Source organism: Pelophylax lessonae, assembly GCF_965119305.1.
Source record: "Pelophylax lessonae genome assembly, chromosome: 2".
NCBI lineage: Eukaryota > Metazoa > Chordata > Amphibia > Anura > Ranidae > Pelophylax > Pelophylax lessonae.
This window is the reverse complement of record NC_138769.1, coordinates 21,127,533-21,143,240: the sequence shown is the minus strand read 5'-3', so window position 1 is coordinate 21,143,240 and position 15,708 is coordinate 21,127,533. Positions and strand designations below refer to the sequence as shown.

The 15,708-nt window shown below is 48.7% G+C and overlaps 1 protein-coding gene across 1 annotated transcript in view; it reads left to right on the top strand.

Annotated features, from left to right (window-relative positions):
- Positions 1–14,096: 14,096 nt before the first annotated feature.
- The window catches only part of LOC309547924 (cystatin-B-like), a gene marked incomplete at its 5' end in the record, with an annotated part of 1,082,587 nt that continues 1,080,975 nt past the window's right edge, over positions 14,097–15,708 (top strand). Inside the window, 2 exons of the mRNA XM_082247922.1 lie at positions 14,097–14,102; positions 15,079–15,147. Coding sequence (XP_082104048.1) covers positions 14,097–14,102; positions 15,079–15,147 — 75 coding nt within the window. The remainder of the gene's footprint in view (positions 14,103–15,078; positions 15,148–15,708) is intronic.

Below are 15,708 nucleotides of genomic sequence, written 5' to 3'. Positions count from 1 at the left end.
AAAATATGGCCTGGTCATTAAGGGGGGAAATTTTCCGGTCCAGGAAGTGGTTAAGATTGTGAGGGGGGGGGGGGTTGAATCGAGATTGGTATTTTTTTTTATTTTTTTTATGATTAATCGTGTAGCTCTAGCAACCCTATAGGGCAGCCCATTCACTTTAAACAAACGGGCCAATAAAGCCACAGGATCGCAGTTGGTATGCGCTTTTCAGGGGGAACCTCTCCTTTCTCAGCCTAAGGAGGAAACTTAAGGTAAGGGGACAGGGGGGCACAGTACAGGGGTTGGCAGGGGGGGCACAGTACAAAGGGGCAGGAAGGCACAGTACAAAGTGGGCAGGAGAGCACACTATGGGGGGCACATTTCAGGGTTGGCAGGGGGCACAGTACAGAGGGAAAGAGGAGAGTACATGGTGGATAGGTTGGCATAATGAAGAGGGGGTCAGGAGGGCACAGTACAGGAATCACCGCTGACAGTGCACTGGGCAGAGCTCGGTCTCCCATCCCTGCACAGTACACAGCCTAAGCACAGGCTCTAAGATCTCCTGCTCCCCACATAGCACACACTGGAGCTGAAATCTGATTCCCTTACACACGGGCACAATGTACACATTGTACAGCTGGCTACTGTGTTTAATGCTGACCTGTGAAATTCCCTGTTCGAAACGGCAGCTCAGTTGCAGTGGCCAGCTATACACTGTGCACATCGTGTCAATATGTAAGTGAATCGGATGGGGAGGAGGAGCTGTCAGTGCCTGTGCTCAAGCTGTGTACCCTGCAGTGATGGGAGACTTCCAGCACATAGTCAGGGGAGGGCTTTGGGAGGTGCAACTGACATCTCGGGGGCCCAGTTCACCTTTGCAGCCCCCTAGATCCATCCGTAATCTTACCATTGCTGCTTGTGTGGGCTGATACGTGCACTGCTCTGATCCCTGCCGGCCCCACTCTCCTATTCATCCCATGTGATCGGAGCAGTATAAAGATCCCACCCACACAAGCAGCAGTAGGGAAATACTCTGCCTTGGGTGGTTCTTCATAAACCCCTGAAAAGTGTAAGAGAAGCATCTGACAATGTGGGGTAAAGGGGACTGCAGGGCCCCCCATGCACCTGGGGCCCCTAGGCAGTTCCCAGGTTGGCCCGTGCGTAAAACGGCCCTGCAGTATTTCCATATGCATATTGTGCTGTGTCATACCATATTTCTATCTGTACATTGGGCTGTGTAGGGTGACCACATTTCCAAACTGCCATTCAGGGACAACCCCCCAGCATGCACCAGTTGGTTACTCAGCTTACAATGCAGTTGGCGGGTGGCCGTGCTCGAGAGCAGAGGGGATTTATATGTAACTTGAGTGCCTTAGATAGAAGGAGAATTTGTTTCACGTATGTTAGCCTAACATTGCAGTTGCAGGCAGCCACTTAGATTCAAGGAGTGTAATTGTTCTTTCAATGTTTGGCTAACGTACCTTAAACAAATGCTATTGATATCTAAGACCCCGTTCACACTGGGGCGACCTGTCAGACGACCTGGTCGCTTGACAGGTCGCCTGCCATAGAGAAGCTGTGGACCCGTTCTAATAGGAGCGACACAAGTCGCTCTGACTTAGAAAAAGGGTCCGGAGCTTCTTTGGGGCGACCTGGAGCAACCTGCATTGACTTCAATGTTATGAAGTCCGTGCCGGCCGCTCCGAGGTCGCGGTGCGAGCTGCGCACCGCGACCTGTGAGGTCGTCCCGGCAAGTCGGATCGCCCCAGTGTGAACGGGGTCTAAGGCGATAAAGTTGCATATAAAACCCTGTACTTTACACTACTAAAGGAATACAAATGACCTGGGGGATTTGGAGTAAAAACTGGAATACACTAACCTACCTGATTCCTACACTGACCACTATACTGATCTACCTGATTCCTACACTGACCACTACACTGACCTACCTGATTCCTACACTGACTTACCTGATTTATACATTGACCACTAGACTGACCTACCTGATTCCTACACTGACTTACCTGATTTCTACACTGACCACTAAACTAACCTACCTGATTCCTACACTGTCCACTACACTGACTTACCTGATTTCTACACTGACCACTAAACTGACCTACCTGATTCCTACACTGTCCACTACACTGACCTACCTGATTCCTACACTGTCCACTACACTGATCTACCTGATTCCTACACTGACCACTACATTGACTTACCTGATTTCTACACTGACCTACCTGATTCCTACACTGACCACTACACTGACCTACCTGATTCCTACACTGTCCACTACACTGACTTACCTGATTTCTACACTGACCACTAAACTGATCTACCTGATTCCTACACTGACCACTACATTGACTTACCTGATTTCTACACTGACCACTACACTGACCTACCTGATTCCTACACTGACCTACCAGATTTCTACATTGACCACTACACTGACCTACCAGATTTCTACATTGTCCACTACACTGACCTACCAGATTTCTACATTGTCCACTACACTGACCTACCTGATTCCTACGCTGTCCACTACACTGACCTACCTGTCCACTACACTGACCCTACCTGATTCCTACACTGACCTACCTGTCCACTACACTGACCTACCTGTTCACTACGCTGACCTTCTTGATTCCTACACTGACGACTACACTGACCTACCTGTCCACTACACTGACCTACCTGTCCACTACACTGACCTACCTGTCCACTACACTGACCTAGCTGTCTACTACACTGTCCTACCTGGCCACTACACTAACCAAACTAAATCCTATAGTGTATACTACAAAAAAAATAAAATCCTGTGTGCTGCTAAACTGTGTTCAGGTTTGACTTGGAGGCAACCCTACTCCTGCCCCTTTGCCCACTTTTCTGGGATCTGTAGTTCAGTTCCAGCTTTTCTGTGTGAAGAAATCCTGCTTGCAGCACACAAGTCCCAACATTCTTAGCATATACTAGATCCGGTAATAGCTAAACTGTAGAACACTGCCATCATGTGGCTATTTAACATTCTGCAACCAGTAACAATTAAGTGCGTTACAAACTGTTTCTCAATACCTTCAGGTCACCCTGACATTAGACTTGAGACTATATACAGCCATGGCCAAACGTTTTGAGAATGACACAGATATTAATGTTCACAAAATCTGCTGCCTTAGTGTTTTTAGATCTTTTTGTCCGATGTTACTATGGTATACTGAAATATAATTACAAGAATTTCATAAGTGTCAAAGGCTTTTATTGACCATACATTAAGTTTATGCAAATACTCCATATTTGCAGTGCAGTGTTGACCCTTCTTTTTAAAGACCTCTGCAGTTTGCCCTGGCATGCTGTCAATCAACTTCTGGGCCACATCCAGACCGATGGCAGCCCATTCTTGCATAATCAATGCTTGGAGTTTGTCAGAATTTGTTGGGTTTTGTTTTGCCCACCCGCCTCTTGAGGATTGACCACAAGTTCTCAATTGGATTAAGGTCTGGGAGTTTCCTTGCCATGGACCCAAAATGTTGATGTTTCATTCCCAAGGCCACTTAGTTATCACTTTTACCTTATGGCAAGGTGCTCCATCTTGCTGGAAAAGGCATTTTTCCTCACCAAACTGTTCTTGGATGGTTGGGAGAAGTTGCTCTCGGAGGATGTTTTTGTACCATTCTTTATTCATGGCTGTGTTCTTAGGCAAAATTGTGAGTGAGCCCACTCCCTCGGCTGAGAAGGAACCCCACACATGAATGGTCTCATGATGCTTTACTGTTGGCATGACACAGGACTGATGGTAGCGCTCACCTTTTCTTCTTCGGACAAGGTTTTTTCCGGATATCCCAAACAATGGGAAAGGGGATTCATCGGAGAAAATGACTTTACCCCAGTCCTCAGCAGTCCAATCCCTGTACCTTTTGCAGAATATCAGTCTGTCCCTGGTATTTTTCTGGAGAGAAGTGGCCTCTTTGCTGCCCTTCTTGACACCAGGCCATCCTCCAAAAGTCTTCTCCTCACTGTGTCTGCAGATGTACTCACACCTGCCTGCTGCCTTTCCTGAGCAGGCTCTGCACTGGTGGTGCCCCGATCCCGCAGCTGAATCATCTGTAGGAGACGGTCCTGGCATTTGCTGGACTTTCTTGGGCGCCCTGAAGCCTTCTTCACAAATGCAGTGGAAATTTTTTTTATGGGATTAAAGCGGAGTTCCACCCTAAAAATTATCTTTGCACCGTCCGCTTGCTTTAAAAAACCTGAAAAAGAATTGGGTAATTACAATTTTTTTTTTTGTTTCACTTACCTTGTTTTTAATGAAAATATACTTACCTTCCTTCTTCTTCCTCCCTCTGCGGACAAGGCCCACGACGTCACTTCCTCCTTTGAATTGACTCCTGGAAGATGAGCGTCATCAATCCCAGGAGTCAATGCGCCTGCACCGGTGTCACTCGTCACTTCTGGTGCAGGCGCGTCATTCCCTGCTGAACAGCTTCTGGGCATGCCCAGAAGCTGTTCAGGGATGACGTGCCTGCCCCGGATGTGGCGATCAGGGCCGGTGCAGGGCATTCTGGGGCTCCGACATCATGGAAGAGGACACAAAGAGGGACGCTCCAGCTTCAGCTGCCCACACCTGAGATGGCAGCGCTGGACAAGACATTTTCAAGGTAAGTATTTCTTCTTACAGGTAAGTGAAACGAGACAGTTCAGAGGCTATCGTTGCTTAAATGCACTAGCCCTGACTGTCCTGGGGGTATTTTTAGCTTAAAATATTTTTTTTGCCCGCAACTCCGCTTTAAGTTCATTTCCATGGCAAAGAGGGACTTTGCATTTAATTGCAATTCATCTAATCACTCTTCATAACATTCTGGAGAACATGCAAATTGCCATCATGAAAACTGAGGCAAGAGACATTGTGAAAATGAATATTTGTGTCATTCTCAGAACTTCTGGCCATGGCTGTAGTAGATAACTGAGTGTATTATCTCTTGAAGCAAATGCAGAGAATAAAGCTGTACAGTATATAACACAAGCAACACACTGGCAGGAAACTGACCCATGTGGCAAATACGATAGTCTTCCCCACTAGTGTATGACAACAGGCAACAGAAGGCTGATATAGCAAACAGGTTGGGCTAAACTGCCTGGTGGACCTGTGGTGGGTGGGCTAGGCCTAGGTGTTTTCTTGAAGTGGAAGTGAACCCTCCTATCGTTTTCAGCCAAGGAAGCTGCCATCTTGGTCTCTGGTTAATCTGCAACCATGGTGCTGCACATGGGATCCGTTATGACACCAGCCATTGGATGGTTTTACAGTTTGGTTGAGAGCACAACCAATGGGACAGCTAGCATTTCCGACACGGCGGTAATGTTAACTGCTTTTTGAAACGATCAAATCGATGGGTTTACTTCCGCTGTTAGCAAAAAGACAGCGTGCAAAACAGCTAAATAGGATAAATGATTCAGTAAAAGAAGTGACCTAAAACTAACCAGCTGGCCTCTCTGTCACTCTGCTCTCTCCTTCTGTGAGCATGCCCCATGTTACTTCATGAGCACTGCAGCACAACTGATTGGTTCCTTGTGAAGCTGTCTGAGCTGTATTGTACAGAGCTTACGAGAGGCTGATACCAAGTCAAATTCTGTTAATTTCACTGCTTGTATTTAACCACTTCTCGCAAATCGACGTAGCTGTACGTCGGCTGCAATAAGGTGATACCTGCAGCTAGAGGCATCCCAGTACCATATTTTAGAGCCGACGGTCAGCTTTCAGGTGGTAACAGCCGATGCGGCTCAGTAGGGGACGCCCCACCCCTCCCGTTGCCTTCTGCCGCTCTGCCCGGGTCTCCTGTCCCACCAGGAGACCCGAGCAACCAGCCGACACCTTCGCCGGCTGGTTGGAGTCCCGAACTAAGCTGGATTCGGCTTTGATCGGGTCTCCGATGTAACCCGGAAGCGGCGTCCATGACGTCCATGACGTCACATCCGGGTTACTCGGTTGCTAAAGGCATTTAAAAAGTGACTGTATTCAAAATTGCAGTTTTCAGCATTTTGAATACACTGAAGTGTAGTGGAGGGGTTTGAGGTCTTTTCGACCCCATAAAGAGTACCTGTCACTGCCTATTACTGTCACAAGGGATGTTTACATTGCTTGTGATAGCAATAAAAGGGATCAGATTTTTTATTATTTTTTTAAAACCTGGGCTAAAATTAAAATTAAATAAAATAAATAGGAAATAAAAAAATGAAAGCGCATCCATCGCCCTGAGATAGCGCATGAAAGAAAACGTATACGGATAGTCGCGCCCGCAAATGAAATCACTGTTCAAAGCACACATGTGATCGCCAGAGTGAGAGCAATAATTTAAAAAAAGAGCTACTCTGTAAATCTAAACTGGTAACCATTAAAAATTTTGAAAGCATCGCCTATGGAGAGTTTTTTTGACCGTAGTTTGTCGCCATTGGTGTGCGCAATTTTAAACTGTAACATGTTGGGTATCTATTTACTCAGCGTCACATCTTTCACAATATACAAAAAAAATGGGCTAACTCTACCGTTTCGTTTTTTTTTTTTTTTAATGCAGTGAAATGTATTTTTTCCCCAAAAAATGGCGTTTGAAAGACCGCTGCGCAAATACCGCATGACAAAAAATATCGCAGCGACCGCCATTTTATTCTCCAGAGTTTTTGATAATTAAAAAAAATATATATGTGTATATGTATATGTATATGTATATGTATGTTTGGCGGTTTTAAGTAATTTTCTAGCAAAAAATACTGATTTTAACTTGAGAAACAACATGAGTCAGAAATGGGCTCGGTCCAGAAGTGGTTAAAAAATATTTTAGGCCTTTTTCAGATGCTCAGGAGCTCTTGCTGCCCTGCTGAAAAGTGATCTTTTGTGGATTGCTTTTCAGTGGGCGGTTGGCAAGAGGCTGGGGGGGTGGTATGTCATTTTTTTTCATTGCCTGTTTTATGTGGTTGAAGGGTGACTGTGGCTCAGTCTGAGTCACCTGAATGGGTCAAGTTTGGTGGTGATACTGCTGCGAATGCGACAGGGGGGGGGCTCATTTTTGCTGTCCCATGTGTACAGCTCTGATCACCTGTATGTTCTAGGGCAGGGGTGGGGAACCTATGTCCCGGGGGCCGTATGCGGCCCTCAAAGTCAGTTTGTCTGGCCCCCCGTGCAGCTGAGGCTGTGTCTCTCAGCTGATTTGTCAGAATGGAGCCAATGCTTCCTGTATAGTTCCGGCTCCGTTGTGACAGTCTGAGTCGCAGGCGGAGTGATATCAAATGCACTCTGCCTGTGACCAATACAGGAAACATCGCCTCTTCCTCCAGTGCGGCACCGCTGCTAGCCAGCATTTCCCGCCAGCAGCACACACAGCAGTACCAGCCAGAGCCAGCAGTACCAGCCAGAGCCAGCAGTACTCACAGCAGTACCAGCCAGAGCCAGCAGTACTCACAGCAGTATATGCCAGAGCCAGCAGTATCAGCCAGAACCAGCAGAACCAGCAGTACCCAAAGCAGTACCAGCCAGAGCCAGTAGTACTCACAGCAGTACCAGCCAGAGTTAGCAGTACCCACAACAGTACCAGCAGTAACTACAGCACAGTACCAGCCAGAGCCAGCAGTACCCACCAGCAGTACCAGACAGCTATGCCCACCAGCATTACCTGCCAGCAGTTCTTTTCAAAACTTACCACCATAAAGTCGACAGCGCTCCAGACTGACCGACGCAAACCTGGAAAACCAGTTGCGAGTAGCAACATCATCACTGGAAAACCTGGAAAACCAGTTGCGAGTAGCAACATCATCACTCACCTCACCAAAGAGAACCAGTTCCAGCCATTACACTAGGGGGTGAGTTAATTAAATGTTTGACCAAATATAACAGGCACATTTTTAAGTTGATAATTTTGTACGGCCCCCGAATGATTTTATAAATATCCAAATGGCCCTTGGCAGAAAAAAGGTTCCCCGTCCCTGTTCTAGGGATTCACAGGGGGCTCGTACCATTCCACTGATTGGTGGGAGGGTGACAAGAATAAAAAATACTTTTCTCAGCATAGATTTTGTTGCAGCTTTTACAAGATTTGTAGGCCATCATTTCCATCCTCTAGTGTCAGTTGTCTCCTAAGAATGGCCCATCACCTGCAGGGTTTAGTCATTATTGGACACCCCCACCCTCTCTGTGGAATGGTACGGCCCTCAGATATATAAGCCCAGGAATTGGCTGATGTGTATCAGTCTGCTGGGAACTTTGCAAAGATGAGTCAGGAGTAGTGTTGAGCGAACACGGACTGTATTATTCGTGTTCGTTCCGAATAATTGGATTTTTGTTACCCGAACACGAACACGGACACTTTACTGTATATTCGGGTAAAAATCCGTGTTCGGTCGTTTTATTTCCGGGTTTTGCATGCTTTGGCGCTCTTTTCATGGCGGGCTTTCAACAGCCAATCAACAATCGTTTAACTGGTGTGCCTTAAGCCATCCCAGCCATGCCTGCAAATGTCTCAGTAGCTGTGATTGGCCGTCTGAAGCATGTGACCAAGTCTTTATAAGTTCGAGGCAGCCGCAGCGGCGTCATTATGCTGCTTAGATCAGGGACAGAGCACACATCAACGTGCTGGCTGCTGATTAGGGAAAGATAGGCAGGAAAAAACCATTTGTGTCCGGATAGAATTGAGGGACAGGTCAGAGTGTTTAGGCAGGGCGAGTTGTAGGCATTTTAGGGATAGAGTCTGCTGAATTATAGGGTCAGTGTGTTCTACAAACTACAATCGATATTGCTGTGTGGGGTGGGGTTTGCACTTAGTTCTCCTGATCTACGATCTCTTCTCAATCCTGTTAGGGACAGAGTCTGCTGAATTTTAGGGAAAGTGTGTTCTACAAACTACAATCGATATTGCTGTGTGGTGTGGGATAGGAGATAGGCAGGTGTCAGTGATCCACATCCATTTTCTGTGTGTGGGCTGCAGTGAACACAATCTTTTTGGGGTGCAGTGAACAAAATCTTTGTGGGGTGCAGTGAACAAAATCTTTGTCGGGGTACAGTGAACACAATCTTTGTGGGGTGCAGTGAAGACAATCCTTGTGGGGTGCAGTGAAGACAATCCTTGTGGGGTGCAGTGAAGACAATCCTTGTGGGGTGCAGTGAAGACAATCCTTGTGGGGTGCAGTGAAGACAATCCTTGTGGGGTGCAGTGAAGACAATCCTTGTGGGGTGCAGTGAACAAAATCTTTGGGGGGTACAGTGAACAAAATCTTTGTGGGGTGCAGTGAACAAAACCTTTGTGGGGTACAGTGAACACAATCTTTGTGGGGTGCAGTGAACAAAACCTTTGTGGGGTACAGTGAACACAATCTTTGTGGGGTGCAGTGAACAAAACCTTTGTGGGGTACAGTGAACACAATCTTTGTGGGGTACAGTGAACACAATCTTTGTGGGGTGCAGTGAACAAAACCTTTGTGGGGTACAGTGAACACAATCTTTGTGGGGTGCAGTGAACAAAACCTTTGTGGGGTACAGTGAACACAATCTTTGTGGGGTGCAGTGAACAAAATCTTTGTGGGGTACAGTGAACACAATCTTTGTGGGGTACAGTGAACACAATCTTTGTGGGGTACAGTGAACACAATCCTTGTGGGGTACAGTGAACACAATCCTTGTGGGGTGCAGTGAAGACAATCATTGTGGGGTGCAGTGAAGACAATCCTTGTGGGGTGCAGTGAAGACAATCCTTGTGGGGTGCAGTGAACAAAATCTTTGGGGTGTACAGTGAACACAATCTTTGTGGGGTGCAGTGAACAAAACCTTTGTGGGGTACAGTGAACACAATCTTTGTGGGGTGTACAGTGAACACAACCTTTGTGGGGTACAGTGAACACAATCTTTGTGGGGTGCAGTGAACAAAACCTTTGTGGGGTACAGTGAACACAATCTTTGTGGGGTGCAGTGAACACAATCTTTGTGGGGTGCAGTGAACAAAACCTTTGGGGGGTACAGTGAACACAATCTTTGTGGGGTACAGTGAACACAATCTCATACTTCTGAAGCTTTGAGGGTGCTGCCTGTTCTATACTCCTCCTCCTCCTCCTCATCCATCCTTTTAGGTGTACAAACAATAGTAATTGGGGCCTAGTGTGCTTCTGTATGTGTGAAAAACATACACTTTTTTTTTTATCATATTTCCTATTCCGCTATTCAATAAAAACCTTTGGGGCTCAATTAAATTGCGGAATAGTCTGTGTCGGTACGTGTGAGATCCACCTTTCCAAGTTTTTGGGGTTCATCTCATACTTCTGAAGATTTGAGGGTGCTGCCTGTTCCATACTCCTCTTCCTCATCCTCCCTTTAGGGTAGGAAAAAATTTAATCGGGCCTAGTCTGTGTTTGTACGTGTGAGATAAACAGTTTTTTATCCTATTCCGCTATTCAATACACACCCTTTTGGTGTAAAAAACATTAAATTGCGGCATAGTTTGCATATTTGACTGTGAGATACACCCGTGCGATACTGTTGTTCTTTTGTTCCGCTATTCAATAAAGACCTTTCTAGGGCAAGATCTTAAATTTCAGAAATATGAGGAGAGCGTCAAATAGGGGCCGTGGCCTGGGTCATGGTGGTGCTGCTGCTAGAGCTCCTGTTGCAAGGAGAGGACGTGGTCGATCTGTGCCAGCTACACGCACAAGTGAAACACCTTCCTCAAGTGTGAGTAGGCGACAGAACCTGCATCAGTATTTGGTAGGGCATCATACGCCCCTAGAAGTGATGAGGCCAGAACAAGTGGAGGCGATAGTAGATTGGTTTGCTGCTGACAGTGCCTCCAGTTCCTTCACATTGTCTCCCACCCAGTCTACTGCAGAAAGGTCACAGTTGGCACCTGCAGCCGATGTCCAACCGTCTTTCACCTCACCCCCTTGCAAATCAGGCAAGCAGTCTGAGCCCCAAGCCATACAGCAGTCTCTTCTTCTTTTTGATGACTCTGTCAGCAGGGTTTCCCAGGGCCATCCACCTAGCCCTGCCCCAGAAGTGGAAGAGATTGAGTGCAGCGATGCCCAACCACTTATTTCTCAAGATGAGTACATGCAAGGATCATCGCAGCACGTCTCCGATGATGACGAAACGCAGGTGCCAACTGCTGCGGCGTTCAGCATTGTGGAGACCGACAAGGAGGGCAGGGGTGAAGACTGGGTGGAAGATGATGTGGAGGACGATGAGGTCCTCGACCCCACATGGAATGAACGTCATGCAGGTGACCTGAGTAGTTTGGAGGAAGAGGCGGTGGTCGCACAGAGCCACCAGCACAGCAGAAGAGGGAGCAGGGTGCAGAAGCGGAGTGGCCGTGCCCTAGACACTACGCCCGCTACTGCCCAACGCAGCAAGGGAACGAGCGCACCAAAGTCAGCTCAAAGGAGTTCTCTAGCGTGGAAGTTCTTTAGAAAATGTGCTGATGACAGGACACGAGTGGTTTGCACCCTGTGCAATCAGAGCTTGAAGCGAGGCATAAACCTTCTCAACCTGAGCACAACCTGCATGATCAGGCATCTAAGTGCAAAGCACGAGCTGCAGTGGAGTACACACCTTCAAAACCAAGAAACGTCTCTGGCTCATCCTGCTTCCTTTTCTGCTGCAGTCTCGGCCGCTCCAGCCACATCTGTAGTGATACCGGCACCTGCCACCCCGCAAACAGACGATCTGTCAGCAACACCACCACCTGGGTCACCAACAACCATCTCCACAATGTCCCGTGGAAGCGTTCAGCTTTCCATCTCCCAAACACTTGAGAGGAAGAGGAAGTACCCCCCTACCCACCCGCAATCCCTGGCCCTGAATGCCAGCATTTCAAAATTATTGGCCTTTGAAATGCTGTCATTCCATCTGGTGGAGACGCACAGTTTTAAAAACCTTATGTCGGTGGCTGTCCCACAGTACGTCGTGCCCAGCCGCCACTACTTTTCCAGGCAAGCCATCCCTTCCCTGCACAACCAAGTGGGGGAAAAAATCAGGTGTGCACTGCGCAACGTCATCTGTGCCAAGGTCCACCTAACTACCGATACGTGGACCAGTAAGCACGGTCAGGGGCGTTATATCGGCACACTGGGTAAATGCAGTGGCGGATGGGCCTGAGGCGGATAGCAATTTGGCGCATGTCCTTCCACCACCGAGGATTGCAGGGCGCTTCAGTTTGCCTCCTGTTCCTAACTCCTCCTACTCCGCTTCCTCATCCTCTACCGCCTCCTCATCCGGACAGCGTAACACCTTCACCACCAACTTCAGCACGGCCAGGGGTAAACGACAGCAGGCAGTATTAAAACTTGCCTGTTTGGGGGACAAAACACACACCGCGCAGGAGTTGTGGAGGAGCATGGAACAGCAGACAAATGAGTGGTTGCTGCCAGCAAGCCTCAAGCCCGGCCTGGTGGTGTGCGATAACGGGAGAAATCTCATAGCAGCTCTGGGTCTAGCCGGTTTGACGCACATCCCTTGCCTGGCGCATGTGCTGAATTTGGTGGTGCAGAGGTTCCTTAAAAACTACCCCGATATGTCAGAGCTGCTGCAGAAAGTGCGGGCCATTTGTGCGCACTTTCGGCGTTCTCACCCTGCTGCTGCTCGCCTGGCAGCGTAACTTTGGCCTTCCCGCTCACCGCCTCATATGTGACGTGCCCACAAGGTGGAACTCCACCTTGCACATGCTGGAAAGACTGTGCGAGCAGCAGCAGGCCATAGTGGAGTTTCAGCTGCAGCACGCACGCATGAGTCGCTCTGCGGAACAGCACCACTTCATCACCAATAACTGGGCCTCCATGCGAGACCTGTGTGCCTTGTTGCGCTGTTTTGAGTACTCCACCAACATGGCCAGTGGCAATGACGCCGTTCTCAGCTTAACTATCCCACTTCTATGCCTCCTTGAAAAAACAATTCGGGCGATGATGGAAGAGGATCTGGCACAGGATGAGGAGGAGGAGGAGGATGAAGAGGTAACATTTCCAAGGCTTTCAGGGCAGTCATTCGCAAGGGGCTCCGAGGGTGGGTTCCTGCACACACAAACGCCAGGGACACAATTGTCCAGCAGGGGCACAGTTCTGGAGGATGAGGAGGATGAGGAGGAGGAGGAGCTGGAGGAGGAGATGGAACCATGTTCACAGCAGGGTGGCACCCAGGCCAGCTCATGGCCATCACTGGTGCGTGGCTGGGGGGATACAGAGGACACGGACGATACACCTCCCACAGAGGACAGCCCTTTCGTCGCCTCTGGGCAGCCTGGCACACATGAGCGATTACATGCTGCAGTGTCTCCACAACGACCGCCGAGTTGCCCACATTCTAACTTGTGCTGATTACTGGGTGGCCACGCTGCTGGATCCCCGTTACAAGGACAACGTACCGTCCTTAATTCACTCACTGGAGCGCGATCACAAGATGCGCGAGTACAAGCGCACGCTGGTAGACGCGATGCTGCTGGCATTCCCATCTGACAGCGGGGCCACAGTGGAAGCACAAGGCAGAGGAGGAGGAGGAGGAGGTCGCCAACTCAACCAGGGCACCGCCAGCACCTCAGAAGGCAGGGTTAGCATGGCCGAAATGTGGAAAAGCTTTGTCAGCACGCCACAACAAACACCAGCACCAGCAGCTCAGATGGAACGTCTTAGCAGGAGGCAGCATTTTACCAACATGGTGGAGCAGTATGTGTGCACACGCCTACATGTAGTGAATGAGGGGTCTGCCCCCTTCAACTTCTGGGTCTCCAAATTGGGCACATGGCCTGAGCTTGCCCTTTACGCCTTGGAGGTGCTGGCGTGCCCTGCAGCCAGTGTATTATCTGAACGGGTATTTAGCACGGCTGGGGGTGTTATAACAGACAAGCGCAGCCGCCTGTCCAGAGACAATGTGGACAAGCTCACGTTCATTAAAATGAACCAGGCATGGATCCCACGGGACTTTTCCGTACCTTGTGCAGAATAGCAATGGATACCGACCTTACCCAGCCATTGTTCCATTTTTGCTCTTTCTCACTCTTTTGGGGTGTACCCTCATTTAAAATTTGTGAAAAGAAGCAGTGTTGGCTACCTCGTCCTCCTCCTCAGGGCCAGATTAACGTAGGGGCTATTGGAGCTGCAGCTCCATGCAGGCCCCTACCTTTTATATAGGCCCCGGGTTGGCCATATTCACTGTGACCGCTCTTCTGTCACTTGTAAACACAGAAGTCTGGCTTCTATGCTCGCTTCCCCAGGCAGCACCCTCAGAACCTCCCCACACAGCGCGAAGGCCGGACAAGGAGGGACAGTTGCCGATGCATGGATGTGTTTATGGGCTTCAGAGACAGCATCCCATGTTGAATTAGGCATGCATGGCTGCACCCTTCCTCCTCTGGGTGCATGCCAAGGCACGGCCCTTAAGGCCCTTCAAAATCCTCAGCACCAAGACCATGATGCTCTTAATCCGGCCCTGGTCCTCCTCCACCCCCGCTTCCACCTACACCGCCCATAGGTGTGCGCAGCCTATTGCATTAGGGTGTGCACCCCAAAGTTGAAATACACATGCATGTGTTTGCCTACATGTACATGGCCCCGATACATTACTCTCCCTGCTGGCAAAGAGAAATAGAGCAGAGCAGGTGCGAGGGAGATCTTTCCCATCTCCTCACTGGCAAACAGAGCGATAATGCTATGTGCCCTAGGTGATTAGGGTGTGCCCAGGTACACCAGGCACACCCTGTGCGCACGCCTATGACACCGCCACATCCACCACCACCTCAACCTCCCTCCTACTCCATATGGGCCTCGTCCTTCAGAGATGAAGAACATTGTTTTATTTTTCTGTTTTTTTTTTTGTTGTTTTAAGTTATTTCCCTATCCACATTTGTTTGCAGAGCACTTGCCATGCTCTTAACTACGTTTTGCTGCCATTTGCAGCACTCTAGCCCTTTCCATTGGTGTTTTAGAGCCATTTTAGTGCCTTAAAGTTCGGGTCCCCATTGACTTCAATGGGGTTCGGTGTCCGGGAAAAGTTCGGTAAAAGTCCGGGACACGGACCCGGACTTTTTTTTAAAGTTCGGCCGAACCCGTCGAACACGGACATCTAGGTGTCCGCTCCACCCTAGTCAGGAGAGGTTACTTGGAGGAGTGGGGAAGCCCAGGGAACCTACTGCAGAAGATCAAGCCATCCTTGACAAGGTAAGTGGTTGGGGGATCCAATCCTAAGGGTTTGTTACCACCAGGTGTGATGATCTGCATTGGGATCCTGAGAAACCAATTGATTTGTGTCCTGTGTGTTCCAATAAAATGCATTAATGTGTCAAGTAAATGTTGCAATGCTTTTTATTGATGTACACCAGTGTGCTCACCCTATAACATCATTAGGTACATTGTGAAGCAATCCCATATTGTGGCATCAGCTGAAAAGCCTTCTAACATGGCGGATGGTTGTTCTGACAACTTTGTCGGACTACAGAAGCCAGCCAGCAAGCGATGCTGTGCACTTTTGGCCCCCTCACTCTCGTCCCCTCTAACTTCCTCTTTTAGTACTGCATACAGACATGTGAGACAAAACCGCAGGTCTGAAATGGCAATTTACAGGAAAAGAGAAGTATGTCTTCTGAGATGACCACGGACATGTGATCCTATATAGAAGGATCAGAGGGGCTCTATGATCATCCCAGTCAAAGCTCCAGTGTTTATAACAGCTGACCGTTCTTCTCTCTCAGCAGGGAGCGATTGTGGGTATCAGGGGGCAAT